The sequence below is a fragment of the Mercenaria mercenaria genome, chromosome 4, assembly GCF_021730395.1.
Source record: "Mercenaria mercenaria strain notata chromosome 4, MADL_Memer_1, whole genome shotgun sequence".
In the NCBI taxonomy this organism is placed as follows: Eukaryota; Metazoa; Mollusca; class Bivalvia; order Venerida; family Veneridae; genus Mercenaria; species Mercenaria mercenaria.
Genome location: NC_069364.1, coordinates 57,716,950 through 57,740,882, shown reverse-complemented (window position 1 = coordinate 57,740,882; position 23,933 = coordinate 57,716,950). Strand labels below are relative to the sequence as shown.

Sequence of the window (23,933 nt, the reverse complement as noted above, 5' to 3'; positions counted from 1 at the left end):
TGCTTAACCCTTAGCCTGCTGCAGGCGAATTTAACAGCCTTTGCAAACAGCTTGGAACCAGATCAGACGCCGTTTAAATCGGCGTCTGATCAGGTTCCAAGCTGTTTGCTACTCTGACAATATTTCTTCCAATTTTGGAGCAAATTGAATGAACTTTTCAATTTTAGCAGACGACATTTCCAGCAGACAACAATTTATCTAGCATGCTAAAGGTTAACTGTATTTAATGACTTAGCACATGCAATTAAAGACATTCCCTTTATTCAAATGAAAGAGTTACATATGTGTATCTAGTTTAATGTTGCATGTTAAATTTTGTATCTAGCAACTTCTAACATTTGTAAAAAAATTGCAAAATGGCTATTGTGAAGTACAACAAACCTTATCATATTTGGCTACGATCTCCTGACGTTCCAAGGCTGCCCTCTGTAATTCCTCATACTCATCCAAACTCAGGGCATCTACAATAAAAAATTTCGAAATATTTCCCCATTTAAAAAAAATCATTATTATACAAGCATTTAAAACTGATAAATGGTTTCTTTATTTGGTTGCTGCTACACGACTTGGGTCATACTAGAATGACGCTTATTCAGCTTTAATTTAATGGAAGGAGTGGTGAAGGAAGACCTGAGCTGCTCCTCTGCCTAGGATCCCAGGCTGGGGGCATGAACTGGATTAAACCACTGACATTCCAAAATGTCAGCTGGAGACCAGGAAGAATTGTTCTCTCAGTGACGTTTGACCCAATTGGCAGCAGGGGCAAGTGATTCAAAACCTGTAGCCTTAAACGTTCATTTATTTTGTGTTTAGTGCCATTTTTCAACAGTATCTCAGTTATGTAACAGCAGACAGTTAGCCTAACCTACGAGGTTTACTTTAGATGACAGATCTACATGTAGAAGAAAATGGCAGTATCAAACTGAATGCCTTTGGATCAAATAGATGCAAACCTTGTAAAGCTAGCTGAGAATACAAAGTACTGCTGTATCGGACGTCAGCTCAACAACGTCTGGTCTACATTAGTATTTAAGGGAAATTATAATAATATAGTTCAATGAAAATAATTCAACACTTACCCATGTCCATACTTAGTGAAAACTTTACATTTTTGTTGCACTACTGTTTTTCCATTCTGTAAAATACAAAAATCATTAGTTTATTGAATCATTTTCCTATTTTCTTGTGTTTCAATCTGTGAACATGTTTACAGCTCAAACATCTGACTGCCTGAAAAAAAAAGTTGCTGGTTTTGATGTAAAAGAGAGGGATTCTGCCCTATCATGAAAATATCTCAGAATCAGTGCTAATGTCGAATTTTTTGGACTACTAGGACACCTTCACCACCAGTAGTCTGGTTTCTCATGATACCGGTGTACTTAACATGTGCAGAACGAACAGAACTAAAGAAAACAATTCGCCTCAATTTTTTATTTCTTTGCTGCTTCCTACATCCTTCCTCGTTGTTATAATGAATTGAAAACTTTATCTGGTTATTCTTTATTAATTCCCATCGAGTATGGTGCCATTAGATTTCAAGACTAGTCAAAGTTGTTTCCCATGATACTGGTGTAATCATAAAAATTCTTGCATACCAGACGAGGATTTCCAGTTTTTTACCAGTGCTGGAAAAATCTATCTTACATCCGGGGTGTAAATGACGCATTACGAACTACATGTTGTACATAAATTATATGTAAAAGATTTATGTAGTAATTTATATTTTATTTCATAAAACGGAATAAAAAGCCAATACCTTGGCAGTTCTTCTTTGTTCCTGATACTAGTGATAGTATACTTCTCGATTCAAAAAACGTTATTTTATCAAAAAATCAACACGTTATTCTGCAACTGATAAAACAAAACCGGAACTAAGCTTTGTCATTCATCTTTGAAACGTCATTACGTTTTCCTGTTTACAGACGTTGGTTTCCTACATTTTGTTTAAATACGCTACTATAAGAAATAGTTCTAAAAAGAGTCATTCGTTTGATTTTATTTTTACAAGAATTTCTTGAACATGTTGAATATGGTATGCAAGAAAAAGATTCAATCATTGGCTGTAGGTGCTGATAGGAATATCTGGCTCTTGGGAAACTGTTTACGCAGTCACTCAGCAGCAGCCTCGTTACCGCCTAAACAGCTACCCTCGAGCTGGATATTCCCATCTGCACCTACAACTAGTGAAAGAATCTTATTTATGTGTCAACTATGGAAAGCCTGATACACAATTACAGTAAGTTTCAATCTATGATTTCAGACAAATTTCACAAGTTTTTTTTTTTTTCAACACAATAAACAACACTGAAGAATCTTACATTTAGACTGCATATTAGTATAATTACCAAAGATATACTTTTACAAGTGATATCTAGCTCTATTCTAGGTCTAAAAGTTTGGCAAGAATTTCACCAGCTACCATATTAAAGAGTAGCAAAAATATCTTGTTTGAAATTCATTCAAATCTTTTTTAAATGACAGATCCATATACCAAATGCACAGGACCTGTTTGTACTGGAGCTTAATTTGGGTATCACTATATTTTGCATTTGGTTGCAATTCCATTAATTTTGCCTTAACAGCTTGCTATACTTTCATTTCTGAGAAATGTCCTAAATATTAAAACAACATAGCTTCTGTTTTGTTGACGTTATCTGCAATCTGTCAGACGATATTTTCACTAAATATTCTAGATGAATGATAAACACTGTTTATAGGAAATCTAAAAACAAGTTTTTTGACACAATCCATGGGGTGGGGACCAAATGTAGAAAATCATGTTTTAAATGGTTTACTATAAAACAGTAAATAAATTACCAGCAATCCTGACATTTTTGCAAAAAAATGTGCGATACAAATCCTCGTGATTCATTTGGTGTTACTCAATTATTCACTAATTATGTCAACATCTGGTAGGCGGTGCTTAAATAAAAGTCTTGTGAGAAAACTGTTTACACCGGCATCATGGAAGCCCCAGTGCCATGAGAAAGGAGTATGTAGTTTCAATCGAGGAAGTGTCTAGGGGTACGGATCCGTACCTCTAGAATTTGATTCTAGAGGTACGCATCCAAATCTCTGGACAATCCTGTTTGGGGTTTTCTACGGGTACGGACCTCCATTTTTCTAGAGATTAAGGGTTATTTACATTTCAGATTTTGTTGAAAATGAAATAACAAGTAAGACTGTCAGTATTCACCTTAAACTTGGATCTAAACGGTTTGCAGATACCAACGTTCATCAGATTGGTTACATTTTCTTTCCAAACGTAAATAATTGAGTAACACCAAATAAATCACGAGGATTTGAATTGGCAGAAACAAGATTAAACAAAATAATGTTCAATTATGTTGTGAAAAAAAAACAAACTATTTTTAAATGATAATTAATCCTTTGGGTATTTATGTTTTCCACACATTTGGTAGCCATTACGAGATACAAGGGATGTTTTCACAAACAGTTTCTTTTACTTAATGTCGGTTAATTGATTATTTAACAATCAGGTCCATGCCAATAATCATTATATTTTGTTAAATAACAAAATAAATTGGTGAATATAATTATGTCTAATTTTTTTTCTGCTAAATTTCAAATATAATTCATTCAAGGGCAAGATTCACTCATTAATCTGTTATCAACTGTTTATGTTACAATAAACTAATCGGCATGTAACTGTATTCTTTTGGAGTTCCTCGATTATTTAGGTTTTGAAAGAAAAGGTAAACAATCGGGTGAACGCTGGTATCTGTAAACAATTTAGATCAAATTTTAGCCTCACTGCACCTATTTCTGCAGTACTAAAGGAATAAATGAAAGAAAAACAATATTATGATGCTATTATTTCCTATCAACTTCATTAACCTTTTCTTTTCCACTATTATTTCCAGCAGAAAATCATATTTCTAGTCCTTATTTACTTTTAAACCATCATATTTCCAGTGCATGTGACCTTCATTTTGCCAAGGAAGTTAATTTTAATTTCACAGTACGGAATCCGACTTGATAAAGCGCTTCCTGTGGAAGTGTAAAATTTATCGGACCCCTAATTTTTCAAGATTAATTTCATGAGTCAGACATTAACAATAATGGCAATGTAAATTTAAGACAGTGGCAGGGTAATTCCATCAAATATTTGGACAACACAAAATTCATTACCGATTTTACTTTGTCAAGTGGTCGACGATGACATTTAAAAATAATTAACCTATGTTTACACAAATAGGGTGTGAAACATAATCACCTTTCAAAGTAGGTCAAAACTGTTTACAGTAGGGAGTGCTCTAGCAAAAATCAAATATCGCTAGACCAGACTGATGTAAGCAGAAAATAGCAGCAAGAGGTATATGTGTACACTGGTTAACTCTTGTTATTTTAAGGGAGGTCTGTACCCCTAGAAAACCCCTAACAGGCTTGTCTACAGGTTAGTCAAAATAATTTGAAGCTCAGATTGTTTTATATTTGTGACGGGCAATCTAAACGTCAAAACTTTGAAGGACCAAAATAATGGAAGTTAAACAGGTTCCAGAAAAGCCACAAATTAGCTTTATAGTTAAATCTACCTATATATAGCTAGAAATACATTGTAGCTATAAAACCAATAACAATTGTTCAAAATATGTCGATATCAAATATAAAATAGTTATTTTCCCATTCAAATGGTTTACGGTTTATGAGACAAAAGACAATCACAAAGAATGGAGATCTGGACATGTTGCGAATTTCTGGGATAAATCTTTTATAAATTTGTCTTATACTAAGATGATCATCACAAGTGAAAAATTCAGTAATGATTTATCGCAAAATACTGCAGCATTTATTGAAAATGTGACTATAAAGACCTTAATTTTGTGTTATTGTCTTTCTTCTTGTAAAGCATTGGACGTGATTGTGACCATCTTGCATTTTATTTTGACATATTTCGCATTATTGTTATTGGTTTTATAGCTACTTCTAGCTATACATAGCTAGATTTAGCTATACAGCTAAATTGTGACTTTTCTGGGACCTGTTAAATCACAGTACAGTCATGTAAATGTATTGGTTTTATTGTTTGTGCACACGTGTGTGTAGACAATCGGAAAACGTTAATCGAGTACAGAAAATACATAGGTTTAAATCACCTGAAAATTCGTAATTTTGGATATTATTTGGTAATTTTTACATAAATCAGTGAGGAATTGTATCCCCTTTCGATACATGTACGTTTTATTTGAATTTATGGCCAATTCATGAAATAATTGGCAAATTAAACTTTAGCATGTAAAGCGTCGGCAACGATGAAAATTTCATTGGAAATTGCTTCAACTATCTTTCGAGTGTTTGACATGAGTGGGGATATTGCCCATATGAAAAAGTTATCTCAATATTTCATAGAATCTCGTCAAATTAGTTGGACTAGTCTAGAAGTATGGATCCGTACCTCTAGAATCAGATTCAAGAGGTACAGATCCGTACCCCTAGACACTTCCTTCAATCAACTCTTTTTTGCAAGGCTCTCTAATTCTTTTAACGAAACTCATACTACAGGAGTTACCTAGAATCTTTACTTGTGCTGCAATATGTAAATCTGTTGATCAGTAGTTTTAATTTATTTTAAATCATGTCTTCCTATCTGTATCAAAAAATGTCAACGACAGACGGAGTGATAAACTGTCAAAATTATAGATGTAAACATTACAAATAGCTAATAACAAATTATAAGATAATTACAAAACCTGAGAAATGACACAAAATAAATAAGAAATGAACATTAAATCAAGTCAAGACATTGTTAAATCCGGAAGAAAGAGGCGTGGTTGAAAGTTAAATACCTTGTCATAAAGTAGTAGGTCAACTTCTTTTCTCAGGAAAAGTCACGTGACGTCATAAAGACATCGCGAAACCACATAGCCGTGTTTTAGAATGTATGAATAGGAAAAATGATTTAAAATATGAATCAAAAATTCAAACCGGATGTTGTATTCATAATTAATATAGCTCTTACTTAAATCAAAATTAAATATAAATTAAAAAATAAAATACGAATGTTTTAATACAAAGAAGACAACAAATGATGCCAAAGAGCTTTGAATACCAACAAAAAGAAACAATAACAAATCTGGTTCCCGTCGTACTATGTATTTTAGTACAGTGAAGGGGCTGGTAATCCAGAGTAAAACTGACATGGGTATAACTATACCAGACTGTTTTGGTAAACTCTTTGGAAGTGTCTACAGGGGTACGACCTATAGAATCTGATTCTAGAGGTACTGGTCCATACCTCGTACATCTAGACAAGACTATTAATTGGGGACAGTCTAGGGGTACGGACCTCGAATACTACTACTTCTTCTTCTTCTTCTTCATCATCATCTTCTTCTTCTACTACTAATTACTACACTCCTTCATTACTTGGAAGGTTATGTGTAGGTGTTGAATAACATTTATAGTGTTTTTACATATCAATTTTGTACACTGATGTACAAAAACAACAACAACAACAACAACCCCCCCCCCCCAAAAAAAAAACAATAAAACTTCCCAAATTTTATATTATTAAAGATTTGCACATCGGTAGCTGTTTAAAAATTAATGGAGCACAGTGACAAAAGCTTTGATGTAGGCATTGTAACTAAAAATACAAACTTCAAGTAGGAGCTATCTATATTAGATGTATGCGAAGTTAACTGCATCAAAATACAAGGACTGAAAAAAATATTAAAATATCATTTCCCGAAAAATAGTTATTTGAGCTGAAAAAAAATGATCCCGGATGAAATATTTGGAAAAAATGGAGACAACTCCGCAAAGACTTTATGATAGGCTTAGGTGACTATTGACCTAGAACCTCATGCAAACCACAAACTTTATACCTTTAATCATGAAAAAAGCATGCATACTTGCCACATGGATTAGCAATCTGAATGCAAAACTATGTAAAGATCAAATAATTGATTGCCCTGGGGAAAGTAGGACATTTTTGTGGTGAAATTTGTCAACAAACAGACGATTTTTTTAAAAAGTCAAAACCCACAGAATTTCACAAGGTGAAATATGTTGAAAAGGCTACTGCTGGAAAGAGAACAATCTCAACTACCCATACATATGCGCCAAAGTATGGGAAAAATATCTAGAAATATGAGAAAATCGAAGAAATCAATTTCGAGACTGTTAGATGCATAACTGTGTAATGAAACATGGCAATTATTATAGATAGGTTATTTTTCCATTGCACTGAAATAATATGGGCAGGATTAGGATTAAGAAACGGTGTTCACTCAACAATTTCACTATATAAATGGATTGTTTCCCTTGTGTAAAGAAGGCTTAGGGTAAGTCTCTATTTGATGGAGTCAGTTGTGACTGCTGTGTGTGAGACAGCAGGCAACATGTTCCACAGACCTACTGTTCTAGGGAAAATGAATATTTATAAGAATCTTTGGATGTGCCAATGTGTCTGAGGCTGTATATGTTACCATGTCCATGCCGTGTTCTTGAATCAGCTGGTTATAAACTCTTTTCCGGATAAATAGGTACTACATAGTGGTTAATTTAAAAAAAAAACATTATAAGACGGGTTCTAATTCTCTTATCTCTAATGATGATCAATTCAAATTTGTATCATATCAGAAACTGAGCTTGTATTATGATTGTTATTAGTGACAAATGTAGCAGCCCTTCTCTGAACTTTTCAATTTGACCTATATGGTTTTTAGTGTGTGGGTTCAAATAGTACTTGAATAATCTAACTTTGGTCTTACTATAGCCTTATACGCATGCTCTTTCACTTTTGAAGAGTTAATTTTCAAAATTTCTACGCAGAAAGCCAAGAGACTGATTTACCTTGTTAGTTATTGAGTTTATGTGCTAATCCATTTCCAGTTGTTTTGAAGTCTTACGCCCAGAACTATACTTTGATGAGTGAACTTTCTTAAGAGTATAATGGTGTAATTTATAATTAAACTGGATTTGATTCTTTATCTATGTAATACTAAGGATGTTCCATTTACCAGGATGGAGGTGCATCAACCAATCCTGTTACCATTTTCCAGCAACTTCCAAATCAGACTGAAGAAGTTTAGTCATTTAAAGTTTTAATTTCTCTCTACCAGGAGCCGGTGTTTACAGCTCGTGAAACTGGGGTACGTCAAGGTGAAAATCTTTCACCTGTATTATTCTCGTTATTTATGAATGTTCTTACACAGTTTATGTCCGGCAAATCTGGTGGTATACACTTGCTTATGATATGTAACGAAGATTTGGAGGTGTCTTTTAGATTCTTTCTGCTCTATCATGCCGACGATACTGTTATTTTGACGGAAAGTACTGATGAGCATCAGACTGCATTAAATGCAATTTTTGTTTTAAAATACAGCAATGATTGGAATTTTGAAATATATTCCGCTAAAAAAAGGTTGTAATATTTGCTAAGGGCAGGAATCGTCTGGAAAATACACCACAATTTTCTTTTAACAATGAAACCTTAAAATTAGTACATAATTGTTCTTGCATGGTATTCAGTTTGCGGATAATGGTAAATTTGCAGAAATTAAAAACGTCTTGTCGACCAAGCCAGGAAAGCTGTGTCCTCATTGGTAAAAAGGCTAGAAAACTGTTACTTTCTGCTAAAGATTATTGGACAGTTTCAGCTAAAAGTTTAAAAATGATTATACTAATATCAAGAAAAGTACTCATAATAGTATGTTATATGGTCAACTTTGGGTTACTCCAATATCTATGCAAATAAACAGTAGAATTATTAACTACTGGTGTAAGCTGTTAAACAGTAAAAACGACAATATTTGTAATATTTTATATAAGACTCTATACTCAGTAGATATTAAATGTAAAACTGAATTACATGGCTATCTTTTGTTAAAGATACTTCAGAAGAACTTGGTTTATCATATTGGATAAATCAGTCCGTACCTAGTCCGCTTAATTTCAAGAAACTTGTTAACACTAGACTTCTAGATCAGTTAATTCAAAGTTAGAATGGTGATGTTCAAACTTATGCAAATGTTAAAACTATCGTATATTGAAATCAAAATATGTATTTGAACAATATTTTAACATACTGCTTTGGTAAATTTCTTCAGCTTTGGTAAAGTTTAGTTGTATGAATATTAAGATGTCAGTTGAGAAAGGTCGATTCTTTAATAATTATTATTATTATTAGATAGAAATTTACGAGTATGTACTTTGTGATGCAAACTAGATGGGTGATGAATTTCACTACCTCTTTTATTGTACACATTTTGTAAACAACAGCCGCAAAGACGAATAGTTATCGTGTGCCAAAGATGGTCCTGATCCGCACCGTGCGTTCATGCCTACCATTACCCCTGACACCAACAGAAGAGTTAATATAACTAACCTTAACGCTTAGTACAGAAAGAAACTTTATACCTGGCTTTAAGTTTAGTTTTAGATTTGAGTTGAGACCTTATTTGAGCGGAGGATTTGAGTTTAGAACTAATTTTAGATTTGAGTTTATACCTAATTCAAGTTTAGCTGAAGATTTCAGTTTACACCTAACTTTAGTGCTTAGTGCAGAAAGATGAGAAACTTTATACCTCACTTAAAGTTTAAGTTTTAGATCTGAGTTGAGACCTTACTTAAGGTTTACTTTTAGATTTGAGTTTAGACCTAATTTTAGATTTGAGTTTATACCTAATTTAAGTTTAGGTGAGGATTTGAGTTTATACCTAACTTTAGTGCTTAGTGCAGACAGCTGAGTTGACACCTAATTTAAGTTTAGCTTAAGATTTGAGTTTAGACCTAATTTTAGTGCTCAGGGCAGAAAGATGAAGGCTTATCGCGCACAAGTACGTACGTACGAAAGACGGTCGCGCGCGTTTCCCACCAGCCATTTACCCCTGCTGCGGCCAACCGAAGCATTTACACCTCTAATTTAAATTTAGCTGAAGATTAGAGTTTATACTTTTCTTAAGTGCTTAGTGCAGAAAGATGAATCATACATAATTTTAGGTTAGTTTGAGATTTGAATTCAGGCCTAACCGGCCTAACTTTAGTGCTCAGGGCAGAAATTATGTGGCAAAAATTCCAATTTGCACTTCTCCTCCGCCCCACCCCCCCCCTCCGTCCAATGAACTAAACGTATTCTATATTAATTTTTACAGCATGCGGCCATGGCAAGAACAGTGTCTCATAACAAATTACTTGTATGAATCTAAACTGATGCGTGACCCTTTTTGATTGTCATTACCAAATATATAGTGATATTCTTTCTCTCTTTCCTCGTACCCTTTCTCAATAGTACGGTGTTTATTTTACTCTGCCGCGTTTCAGTTGTATTACTCAGTATTCTATCGAAATCGGCATGCTCCTATCGCATGCTATGTAAAAATGGCGGCGTAAATATTTAAGGTAGCAGGTACACTTGGATTCGAATATTTTGGGCACGGCCAGGCTTACATGTAGCGAGTCGTAATATGGCACTTCCCTATTTTGCAGAATCAATGCTTTTAATTAATCTGTAAATCAGGACTCTCATACAAGAATACAGAAAGCTATCAAAACAAAAGTTGTATCCCATCCGTTAACAAGAGCGTGCTCGACTTTTCTCAGTGCTTGATAGTATAATATAAGCTATGAGTAAAACTTTTAACATTACAAGAAGCATATTCTAAGTCGAAAAGGTGCCATAATTCAGTCAAAATGCTTGATAAGAGTTGCCTCCTCCTTTTAACAGACTGGGATCAAGATGGTAAACAAGTATGCAAAATACGAAAGCAATATCTCAATGAACTTTGAAAATATTTGGGGTGGTACGCAAACTTTAACATTTATTCTAAGTCGAAAAGGGGCCATAATTCAGTCAAAATGCTTGGTAGAGTTGCCTCCTCCTTTTTACAGACTGGGGACATGATGGTAAACAAGTATGCAAAATATGAAAGCAATATCTCAATGGACTTTGAAAATATTTGGGGTGGTACGCAAACTTTAACCTTTGTGTGACGCTCACGCTAACGCTCACGCTCACGTTCACGCCGATGCCGGGGTGAGTAGGATAGCTCCCCTATTCTTCGAATAGTCGAGCTAAAAACGCAACACACAATTTATAAAATGGCCACCCTGATTCTGCTCATTAGAAACGTGCAATATTACGACTCGCTACATGTAAACCTGGCCGTGTTCGAATCCAAGTGTACCCTGCTACCTTAATGTCTCGAAAAGAGAAATTGAAAGAAGCGAAAAGAAGTAAATCCAATGGGTTGTATTTAACGAACTGTAGTTTTCTTACATAAAAGTTAACACCCTTTTTCTTTTGTTTTTCTAAAGTAGCGATATAGTTCTTTATGGGAATATAGGTCTCTGAAAATCTGACATGCTAGAAATTGTCGAAAGCTCGTTATAAAGTAAGTGGATTTTATATGAAGTAAAAAAAAAAACAGCCAGATTTAGTGGTGTTCAGTCTTTAGACCCGGCTAGAAGATTCAATTCAAGCATTCACTTATTTAAGCAACAATCACTTATTCGAGGAAATCCTTAGTTTAATAAACATCATAAATAACAAACTGAATATATATGCCTTTAAAATACAACTGCCTGTTTTATTTAGAAAACGTACCCGGGCCACATACGAAACTCCGTCCTTATTCTATACATATAAGACGTCACTCTGTCAGTGCACTATCGAGTGTACACAATGCTAAAAAGGGGCATAACTTTATGAATGATTGAACATGTACATTCCATGTCAGATCAACATATTTTTGTCGGATTAACATCACACATGCTCATGGTAAATTTCTAGTTCATGGTGGAGGAAGACTCAGATGCCCCTCCTGGCATTATTTCAGGATCGGGCGATTAAACCTGGATAGAGCCGCCGACCTCCACAAGGAAGATCGATAGCTTCTTCACTTTAGTCACATTTTATTGCTTTCTCAATGTGGCAATACAAGTTATAAGACGTGAATACCGTGAACCGGCGAACAGAATTTATGAAATTCTTAAATGCACTGGTATAAAAATTATATACATACTAGTAAGCAAAAGGTTCAGGCTGCAAGTTTTAAAAACATCAGACGGTTGCAGAGGTACAGCTAGTTCATTATTAAAGCTAAACCTGAAAATCTGAGAAAAAGAGAAACATAATTCATGAAATACTGTTTTCATAGTTATGTTCCTTGTTAGATATGATACTGATGACTGATGATGACAAGAAACAACTACTTTTAATTACAACCATATCCCTTAATTAGTATAAGAGATGAAGTGAATGTTCATCAACATTTCAATCTTAAACTCTGGCATAATACTTGGAAATTGATTTCTGATATCACGCAATAAAACTATTATTGAATGGCTTGCGGTCAATTGTTAAAATTATTGTCCTAGGTCAGAAAGAAGGACATAGGGGAAATAGTTTTAAAATAGTTTTAACTATTGACTGGCAAGCCAATAAACAAGTGTATAATACTCTATGATTTCGTTCTAATCACTTTTTAGATTAGCCGTTGCTAAAATGTCACTTGTTATCCACTTGTATTGTTATCTCATACTTTTATACATGTATATGAAAAGAAAACAGAAAAAAAAGATAATATGCAGAACAGTCATTCACCGTGCGATTCACAATTGATTTTTACATCTAGTCAAAACGATTTTTGTTTTACAACAATACGGGCGTTTTGGACACTAGAGCGCAGAAATGAATTAACAAGAGCACCGCCTTGCGGGTGCTGACGCTCATCTGATTTTTTTGTATAATAGAAATATTGTCCTACCCGTGATTTTCTAAGTCTAAAAAGGGCCATCATTCTTGCAAAAAGCAGGATAGAGTTATGTTTCTTGTCGTACAGCGTCTGCTTATGATGGTGAAAACCTTTTGCAAGTTTTAAAGCAATAGCTTTGATAGTTTATGAGAAAAGCTGACTTAAACATAATACTCAACCAAGACAACTGATTTTCTTAGTCCAAAAGGGGCAATAATTATTGAAAAAACCAGGATGGAGTTATGTTTCTTGATGTACAGGGTCAGCTTATGATGGTGAACAAGTGTTGCAAGTTTCAAAGCAATAGCTTTGATAGTTTAAGAGAAAAAATTGACTTAAACATAAAACTTAACCAAGAAATCTGATATTTTCTAAGTCCAAAAGGGGCCATAAATCTTGCAAAAAGCAGGACGGAGTTATGTTTCTTGCTGTACAGGGTCAGCTTATGATGGTGAACAAGTGTTGCAAGTTTTAAAGCAATAGCTTTGATAGTTTAGGAGAAAAGCTGACCTAAACATAAAACTTAACCAAGAAAACTGATATTCTAAGTCAAAAAGGGGCAATAATTCTTGCAAAAAGCAGGATGGAGTTATGTTTCTTGATGTACAGGGTCAGCTTATGATGGCGAATAAGTGTTGCAAGTTTCAAAGCAATAGCTTTGATAGTTTATGAGAAAAGTTGACCTAAACATACAACTTTACCAAGAAATCTGATATTTTCAAAGTACAAAAGGGGCCATAAATCTTGCAAAAAGCAGGATGGAGTTATGTTTCTTGATGTACAGGGTCAGCTATTGATGGATAACAAGTCTTCCAAGTTTCAAAGCAATACCTTTGATAGTTTAGGAGAAAAGCTGACCTAAACATAAAACTTAACCAGGCAACGCCGACGCCGACGCCGATCAAGTGATGACAATAACTCGTCACTTTTTTTCAAAAAATCAGATGAGCTAAAAATACATTAACCACTTAATACTTTATATTCCAGTACCTGAAATATAACTTGACCGATTGCCATAATGTACTTGTGTTATGAAAGATTTACCAGCTCAGTATGTCCTGTTAAATGCGAAGTCTATGTTGAACATTTTATCTATCTTATTCGACGAGTGTAATAAATTCCATGTGGAAAGGCTAAAATGTAATATTCTTTTTATCAAATGTTAGCTTTTCCTACTGAAACATCAAAATTTCTTCTTTCTTTACCTGTTATACATCAAGTCAATTCGACCAACGTCTCAGCTTTTATACACTAGCGTAATACGAAAATTATGTAATAGCTTTGTTTCACTTCCACGACTTTAAACATTCGATAAAACCTATCATATTTAATCTATTTCCACTTACATGCTCTCCTCGGCACGTGCGAGTATTTTATCGTCACTAGACCTTTCAGCTATCAATCAAAGTTTGAAGGCGTAGATCGGTACTGCCTTCGGTTGGATCAGGCTGCAATAACACAAGACAAACAGATTAGTTATCCGTCGTTGCAAACTGATGCGCAATATTAAATGATACAATAGTCATCATCATTGTTCAGCTTTATTTACTTTTCCAATTCCATGACAAAATTTTAACGGTTATAGTTCTTTAAAGTCCAACTTAAGACAATTGGCATTGCATGGATTTTTCGTGTCAACCTACTTTTACTGGTACTATATCGCAGTACTAAGACCCACTCTATTGCAGGTCCAGTAGAAGAATGTTAATTGTACACCTATTTCGAAAGTTAACGGTTTGAACTTTGCAAGGAGCTTGATTTTACCGCGGTAATATCAACCTCTCACCTACGTAGGACTACTTGTTCAAAGCTTAGGGAACTGTTACCCGACTATCCAGAGCCATGATATGAACGTGTCACAAATCGCGTTTGCATTGAAGTTTAGTTCAAAACGTTTCAAGTTAAAAGTTCCAAATCAATGACAGACTTGGACAAGAACACAGCTGATAAGGTTCAACGTTAACATCATCAAGTACATTTTGTATGTTTTGGTGTGCAAAATATAACCAAAGAATATGTTTCAATTGGTGAAACAGAACTAAAGGATATCTAAATTATCAGTTACTGTTATTTAATATGATATTTAATCAGTACAGTATAAAATGTAAGAAGCTAGGTCCCGTCTATTTTACCTAAAAACGATAACACCAGAAATTCCACATGCTTTATAGACAACTTTAGACAACTCAAAATTACTAACATATTGAAATATATCTAAATATAACAAGAGCAGGTGGGTGTGCCAACGTTCGTCATTGGTTCTTGACATTTTTACATACCTATTGATGACAAAAATGTATAATGTTTCAAAGCTATAGTACTTTTTTTTTAAAAACCTCAACAAACATATAACCGATTGATTCCAATTTTCTTAATTAAAAAGGGCCATATTTCTAATATGATGCAGGAAGAGTTATGGTGTTGGCCCACTTTAACTAGCTTAATGATAATAAACAACTTTACAAAGTTTCATACCTATAGCTGTTATATTATTCATGAAAAGTGGACCTAAATAAAAAAAAATAACTGTTTTAAGTGCATTGTATTGCTTTAGGTTTGAGCGAACACAGGTAAGGAAACAAATATCTAATAACAATGTTTGGTGACGTATTTTTGCACACAAAACGTTAACCCCTTTTTTAAGTTGAAAAAGATTGTATTTACATTAAAATCAACCAAGGATCATCTTATATGGTTACTAGGAAGTATCAGTCAAACATACATAGTTGTCGTTTAGCTTGATAATTATATGCATGCAAAACTTTAATCAAATCTTTTAAGTCGAAAAAGGGCTGTGATTGACTTTGAATTTAGATACAAGTGAGCTAACTTGATAATTACACTATGTACGATGACTGAAATGCTTCAATCAACTACAGTAACACGTATACTCTTCAACTAAAACCTAAAAATATTTGTTTCCCGTATCCCGACCTACCCTAAACTTTTGGCCCGACCCTTCCTGAATGTTTTATGGCCTTGGAGATTGATTTTTTTCAACTTTTTACCAAAAAGTTGCAAAGCTTTAAATATGGTCAGTGATGTTAGAAATCAACTTACTAATACTCTAAAGGGATAACACATTATTTGTATTCATTTCTTGACTCAAGAAGAATTTTCTAAAAGTCCCGCTTAATAAAAAAAATCAAAATGAATTTACCGACCTACAGTTTTCATGTAATAGTTATATTCTAACGTACAGTATCGGATTAGGAACGTGAGGTTGGAGTTCGGATTTTGACATGAGCAGAATTTGACCACGCTCACAAAAATTCATATCACACTGTGACTTTTTAAACAAGAGCTGTCACAGGAGACAGCGCGCTCGACTACATCGATGCTGGATAGAGAAACTGGGCACACGTTAGGAAGATGGAGCTGTCTCTAAAGTGTTTAAATTTACTCCAGTGTGGATGAAGATATTGTGTCAAATGCACAGTGTGTGTCTAACAGGGATAGAGAAGTGTATCAAAACATTAAATAAATATAAAAGGGACATAATTCATAGAAATCTCTGCAAAAGTAATGCACCAGGACATTGTGTAATTGTAATATCATGTGGCTAATAATGTGGAGCAAATATTTATAGTTTTAATCAAATAAGTGAGATAGAAAGAAGTGCATCACAACTTGAAATTCTAGTAAAAAGGGGTTATAACTCATAGCATTTTGGTGCCAGCATCATGAACATTGTGTCATATGATGATCATGTGGAACCACCGTTTTAAGTTTCAATAAAATCCATATAGTAACAACAGAAATATAGCGAAAAAGCATCAAAATTTAATTGAAATTCTAAGTAAAAAAGGCACATAAGTCACTAAATATTTGTGCCAGAATTACGGACCTTGTGTCATATGATGAGGACGACCATGTGGAAGAACTATTTTAAGTTTGAATCAAATTTATTAAGTAATAACAAAGATAAAGTAAAGGTGCACCAACATTAATCTGAAATTCTAAGTAAAAAGGGGGCATAATTCATGAAATATTGGTGCCAGAGTTATAGCCCTTGTGTCATATGCTGTGGGTAATGACGTGCTACAATTATTTTAAGTTTGAATCAAATCCGTTTGGTAAAAACAGACAAAGAGTGAAAGTGCACCAAAACTTTAATCTGAAATTTTATGTATAAAGGGGGCATAATTCATAAAATATTGGTGCCAGAGTTATGACCCTTGTGTCATATGATGTTAGTGATGATGTCGAACAATTGTTTTAAGTTTGAATCAAATCCATTTAGTAATAACAGAGATAGAGTGAAAGTGCACCAAAACTTTAACCTGAAACTGTAAGTAAAAAAGGTGCATAATTTATGAAAAATTTGTGCCAGAGTTATGGACTTTGTGTCATATGATGTAGGTCATGATGTGAAACAACTATTATAAGTTTGAATCAAATCCATTTAGTAATAACTGAGATAGAGTGAAAGTGCACCAAAACCTGAAATTTCAAGTAAAAAGTGGGCATAATTCATGAAAAATTGGTGCCAAAGTTATGGACCTTACAAGTGTCATATGATGTGAATGATGATGTGGAACAACTGTTTTAAATTTGAATCAAATCCATAGTAATAACTGAGATAGAGTGAAAGTGCACCAAAATTTTAACCTGAAATTCTAAGTAAAAAGGGGAATAATTTATGAAATACTGGTATGAGAGCTATGGTCCTTATACCAGATGATGTGGGTGATAATGAGGAATAACTATTTTAAGTTTAAAGCAAATCCATCAAGTACTTACAGAGATAAGGAGAAAAAAAAGAGAAATAGCGCGAAAACTTTAACCTAGGTGGGGACGCAGAAAGCCGCCGACGCCAGGGCGAGTAGAACAGCTCTCCATATACTTCGTATAGTCGAGCTAAAAAGCCAAAGAGTGGTGTTTGGTACTGCTGTGACATATTGTCATAAAATACAGTTTAAAGTTAACTTACCTCCGCCGTTCTAAATATATGTTGTATTTGCACCATTCAGTCGGAACTTGTACGCGTTGCTAGTCCTTTCCTAACTCGTTCTGTCGTTTACTCGATACTGGTTAAAACCGGTGACGCCATCTGAAAGTCATAGGTTCAAATTAGTCTACATATATAACTATTACTTAGACTTCTTATATAAGTCAACGGACTGTAGTATACATATACAGGAATGTCTTTCCGGTCAATAGTATAACTATTACCCGAGGTTCGATAGAAGACCAGATTTGTTTTCAAATATTGACTGTAGCCCAGTTGACCTTTAACCGGTCATGTAACATTATCTATGGACTGATGATTTATAGGAGACAGTTGTTAAATGTGTTAACCGATCAATAATTGTTTTGGTGCATAACATCAGAAATAGCTCAGTAGGGAAAGCTCAGATCTAGTATGAGTAGATGTTCTCCGTGATATTTTGAGACAAATAGAACGTCGTGTCTGAATGGAGAAGTTGGCAGTTACTTAATATGCTGGTACAGGCTAATTGTGTGCCACTACATAACTGAAATATTGCTGGAAAACAGCTCTGAACGCAAAATAAATAAATTCAATTTTGTTTCCAAAATGCTATTATTTATATTTATGATACCAGGATAAAGGTGTTCGATGTAATATATTTAATAATGCATGCACAGACGGTTATTGACTGAACACTATTTTCCTAGTCCGAAGGCCGCGGGTTCGAATTTTGGCAGTAGAAGCATTTCAAGCACAATCTACAATCGACAAGACTACGTATCAGAATCACAACTAGTTTTTACCAAGTTTTAAAGTAATCAAGCTATAACGTACCTGCTCCCGTGAAACATGCTACTATCAGGCCAGTAGTAAAGTAATTGTTTGTGCGAAAACAGTATAACCCCATTTGACCTTTTGACCCTTGGTCAGGACTGGTCAATGCCGGCCAATTTAAAATCCACAGGTTTTGACAACTCATTGTGAAAAAAAACCCCCTTCGTTTGATGAACTAAGTCCCTGGAGCTCTTAACTTTTCCTAAATTACACAGAAAAAACATATTTATATTTCAAAAATATCTTAAAAAAGCCTTATTAAAAACTTTACAACCCGACCGAGATAACAATTTACAAAATAGTTTAGTTGTAGCCTCCGTAAACGATATTGTTTTCCATTATAGTATTTCGCAATAATGCATCAGCCGGTGACTGACTAATTAATCAATACATCATAACATTCGTTATGTTTTAAGTATTCTAACGAAAAAAAAGTGAATTTAAACAACTGAAATTAATTTTATTTTTTTTTTTTTTATTTGTTAACAAGCTTAGGTGTGGTGTTCGGATTAACGTGCTTTTTCAATCGGCTGATTTACGCGAGTCATAGGAACGCGACTTCTCCATTGAATCTTGGCGAGTTGCGTGAAAGAAGAGGGCTCGAAGAAGTCACTCCGCGACACACAAAACCTACGACAACATCTACATGGTGAGACTACATCATAGGATGGTTGATAAGTTAAAGTTATAATCGCGCAGCACTGCGGGCCTAGGATGATCACACGTGGCATGATACCCCAACCAGTCCTACACTATCCCCATATTGCTGACGCCATGTGAGAAGGCTGCTTGTGCCATTTTTAACGTACTTTTTTGGTATGACTCCCGGGATTTGAACCCACGACCTCCCCACTTGAAGGCGGACGCTCACCACTAGGCTACCGCGCGGATTTTATAACAAGCTTAAGAATAATTATATGGTAAACTCTTACCATTTTTATTATTTACTATTTATACGTTTAGAATAAAGTATGTTGATATGGTTTTTAATGTTATTTTGTATTTATAGGTATTCAAGAATTCTAAAACAAAATATTATTTACCAGAACAATGACAACGTGAAAAATCCAAACTTATAAAGACAACGAACGTTTACACAAAATATATCATCGGAAACTTCAAGAAAATAAATGTTCACCTAACAGGTCGAAAATCAACTATACTTTTCAGATTTTTAGAATCACTCAAACCGTTTGAGAATTGGCCATACTCATACGCATGTTGAATATCATAATACATTCTATGTTGATTAGAATCACTCAACCGTTTGAAGTATGTCATGGCCATATGCATGATTGAATATCATAATACTTTATGTTATGAAAATCACTCACCATAGGATTGATACCATAATCATACACATACTTAATGTTATATATTTTTGATGTTGTTGAAATCACTCCACCGTTTGAGTATGCCATAGGCATATGCAGGATTGAATATACGCTTTTTGGAGTATATGGATTAATATTAACGTTTTATGGGGCATTTGATAGTAGTAAAGAATATTATGTTTTTGGATACATTTTAACCCTTTTTTATAAAAAAATTTATAATTGTATTTTCATTATGTTTTACATTTTTTACTCTCAGAGTTTTATACAATAATCATAAAAAGTAAATATAACATATTGTGTAACATTAATGAAAAATAAACAATAATAACCACAAAATGTGTTTTGTTTTGTCTTGATATTGTATTTATTAATCTGTTTAATCCAAAAGGTCTGTTTCTATCATAGGAAACTGGTTCAACCGAAATGTAGAAATCTGATGTAACGACCATCAAAAGCATAAATGTAATTCAGTAAGGCTGAAACGACATAAGGGATGAATATCAACACATTGTCCCTTGTTTTTAGATAAATTTACTTTTTTCTTATCACCCATAGATATTATACCTAACTAGTGGTCAAAGTCCTCAGCTGCATCAGCAGTTATAGTTACATTATCAAATATATCAAAAGAATAAAACAACCTCCTGAGGCCTATATAACGCCACCTCAATAAAACATGTGAATTGGGCTATTAGTCGTGTTTATACGGTTCACTTAAAGAGCTTCACACCCTTTAAATAAAACTTGAATATCTATTATATTAAATTCCAGTTTTTCTGATATAAACACACCACACAAAAAGCATATCTAGTACATCTATTTTATATTTTTGGACCCAATGATAATAAAATCTCATAACTACGAAATTCCAGGTCTTATTTTAAAACAAATAATTTAAATATATCAAACCCGCCATATTTTTTATATGTTGAATGTACCAGCATCACGACGGTCAAAAATACTTTTTCATTGTGTAAGTAATCAAAGGATTATTTTATAGTATTCACAGAGAAACACTTCAGTCCTCTCTTCCTCTACCCTTTTTCTATTTTCCTGTCCTTTTCTTTTTAAGTTTAAGAAATATTTCAGCTAAAACATCAAGTCGTTTGTTTTGGCTAACTTCGAAGCAGAAAAATTGTCAACAACGCCTTTTGTTCTCGCTAATTGTGTTCTTGTTTTAAAAAACATTTTTACTTTTGTGTAATGTACGGGGGTATTAAGTGGTAATTTCTTCGACATAGCGGTTTTATTGCTTTAAGTATAGCATAATTACCTTGAGTATTAGTCAGTGATATATTCTCCTTGTTTATCCGCTATTTTAACTACAGAGTCTAAATCATTTATTATTTTTTTAATTTTTATCATTAGAATCATCATTAAATTCGTTAATATCTTTTGTAATAACTTTAAGTTTACTTAACTCTTCGTACTTTATATTTGATGTGCATAGACATTATTAATCATGTTACAGTGTTTTCCTCAAATTCTAGCTGATTATTAATTATGTTAGTGCTTCAGTATGAAGGCAGTAATTAACTCCTCCTGTTTTAACTGATTTTTCAACTACAAAGTCCCCAGTTCAATTTTTATGTTCTTCAACTTTAGCATTAATTCATTAATTCATCTTGTAATTTTGTAATATTACTTAATCTGCAGACTTTAAATTAATGACGGTTGTCACATTCCTAATCCAATTCAAGATTTCGAATTTGATTTTTAAAGTCATCTGAATTTAGAATTGACTCTTTTTTAAAGTCTCTAATGCAGTGTCATGACATCACTCTTTTGTGAATCTGCCTTTACCAAAGCAATTTAATATTCTGCAAGTTTATTTGAAATTAATTCTAAATAAATCTTTATGCTTATTTTCAGTTTCAGTATTTAGTTTTATTTATTTCGGTTACTGATTTCTAACTGATACAATTTTTGTAACTTTTTCTCAGCTTCAATAATCTTGTCTTTAGTTCTTCATGTTAAATCATACTATCATGTAATTCTTAATTTGGGTGAATCAAATGTTTAAAATTAACTTCGAAAAACTTTCTTTTATGTTGTCCATCTGTCAAATCAGATTTCTCTTCAAGTTCTTTAAAAGAATCTACCATAGCTTTCATTTCTACTTCAATTTTACCTGTAATTGATTAATTAATAATGAATTCTTTTAAAAACTTTTGTTAATTCTTCAATATTCTTTACTTCTTCTTCTAATGACTGTTTTAATAGATTTGATGTCTTCAAGATTATAGTCATCTATTACACTTTGAACTTTTTTAAACATAAATCGTATTGAAACCACATCGTGGATGTATCTGGATTTCCTAGGTTGATTATTTTATTACCTCCCATAGTCTAATGCTCTGTTCATTGTTTTATCAAGTTCCTTATTTTCTGTGAAGATATATTCCCTGTCCTTTCTTAGCTTTTTTTATATTGTTTTTAGTAGCATAATCACTTAAACTCAATATCAAATTTAACTTTACTTATACAGTCAGGTTCACTTATTGTTACATCATTCAAACTCCAATAATATATTATCCCAGTAAAGATTTATCTTAAAAACTTCCTTGTTTTCAAATATAAAGAAAAACATATTTTTTATGATTTGTTGGCATTAGCAAAAGAACCACGATCTATATTTGTTCATATAACAAAAATCCTATTTTCTCCGTTGAACCAGGACATTTCAATAAAATATAGATAGTGACAAGTTAATTCGAATAACATTGAAGAGTATTATAGTAAGACTGATTGGAGGAGGGGCGAAGAAATAACACAACAGTTTTTGTGACGTCCTTTGACTAAATATTTTTTATTTCATATGACCTTTTTATCTTCACATACAAAATCATCAAATAATACTACTTATTGATTTTTCTGATTCAAGATCCTCACAAGGTTCAATTTGTATGATCAGCTGAATATTCAAGTATTTCATTTGGATCAACTTAAATATACTTTTTCAATTAGGTTAAATGTATAATTAACTCCTGATAATATATTGTTCCTCGGTTATTAGCCAAAAAATTATAATTTATCATAATGTAATAAGAGTTTTTCGAAGTATATCATTAAAGTATTTGTTTTTCCATATCCAGACTATCCACAAAATAACCAATCTAAAACATAATCAGGCATAAAAGGATAAAATTGTTTAAAGTTATTGGATTTATCAATTTTGTATCAAAATTTGGGAATTCCATTTATATAATATAACAATATATAACATTAATTTACAATATCTTACATTAAATTTTCTCATTATTTTACATTATCTTATATAATTATAAAAATCAATCAAACTTATTGAAATAAGAAAAAAGAAAAAAACATAGTCGGGCAAAAGATGAGAGCTCTTAGAGAAGAAATAATGAAGAAAAAATAAGAAAAGCTACAAATCGGATATGAATACTGAAATTATAAGCCAATTACAGAAAAAATAGAAAGACAAAAAGAACAATTATCAAGTCAGTTTAAAAGCATTACCTGAATAAAACAACATTATTGTTACTTCCAAAAAGTATATCAGAATAATTTGACACACGTATTGCTGAATTAACTAAAGGAATGCACGAAGAATCTAAAAAACAACAAGCTTAAACCGACTCCTAAACATCAATAGATTGGGGAGATGAACCAGTTGATGGGTTCCTCAAGATGAACTTAAAGATAGAAGATTACGGAAGAGAAAAAAGGGACTAACTGAAGAATCATAAGAATTTCCTGAAATTGGTAGAGCCAGACCCGAAAGAAAAGGAATTACCAAAAGTAGATTTAATGCTTTCTGGCTAATGATGTTTTAAAGAATTATAAATATTCAACCGACTGAATAATTTGACTTTTTTAACTGCAGATGAATCAATCAGATAAAATAAGTAAAGACGATCTTGAAGCTACAATAGATAAGGTTACAGAAAATATAAGAAAATTAAATGTAGATCAATAACTGGCAAATCAAATTCAAAATATCCAAATAAACAAGAAAAAGTAAAAAAAATTAAAACATGATCGAGATGAACTCATAAAGTACAAGACAGGTTAATAATATTTTTGGTATGGCTCCTACATATGGACAAGGAATAAAACATCATAACCCATAAAAAGTTTCCACCA

The 23,933-nt window shown here is 33.1% G+C and overlaps 1 protein-coding gene across 5 annotated transcripts in view; it reads right to left on the bottom strand.

Moving 5' to 3' along the window:
• LOC123551833 (USP6 N-terminal-like protein) overlaps positions 1–18,519 on the bottom strand; it is a 39,458-nt gene extending 20,939 nt beyond the window's left edge. Inside the window, exons 1-5 of one of the 5 annotated variants that reach the window (XM_053541390.1) lie at positions 17,653–18,519; positions 14,066–14,167; positions 11,988–12,078; positions 1,080–1,135; positions 382–461 (exon numbers count right to left, since the gene is read on the bottom strand). In XM_053541390.1, the coding sequence (XP_053397365.1) occupies positions 382–461; positions 1,080–1,089 (90 nt within the window). In that variant the 5' untranslated portion in view covers positions 1,090–1,135; positions 11,988–12,078; positions 14,066–14,167; positions 17,653–18,519. Of the gene's footprint in view, positions 1–381; positions 462–1,079; positions 1,136–5,530; positions 5,601–5,711; positions 5,752–5,807; positions 5,868–11,987; positions 12,079–14,065; positions 14,168–17,652 lie in introns of those variants that run through there. The other 4 variants (XM_053541392.1, XM_053541391.1, XM_053541393.1 and 1 more) reach the window with 4 other exon arrangements.
• Between the last annotated feature and the right edge of the window lie 5,414 nt (positions 18,520–23,933).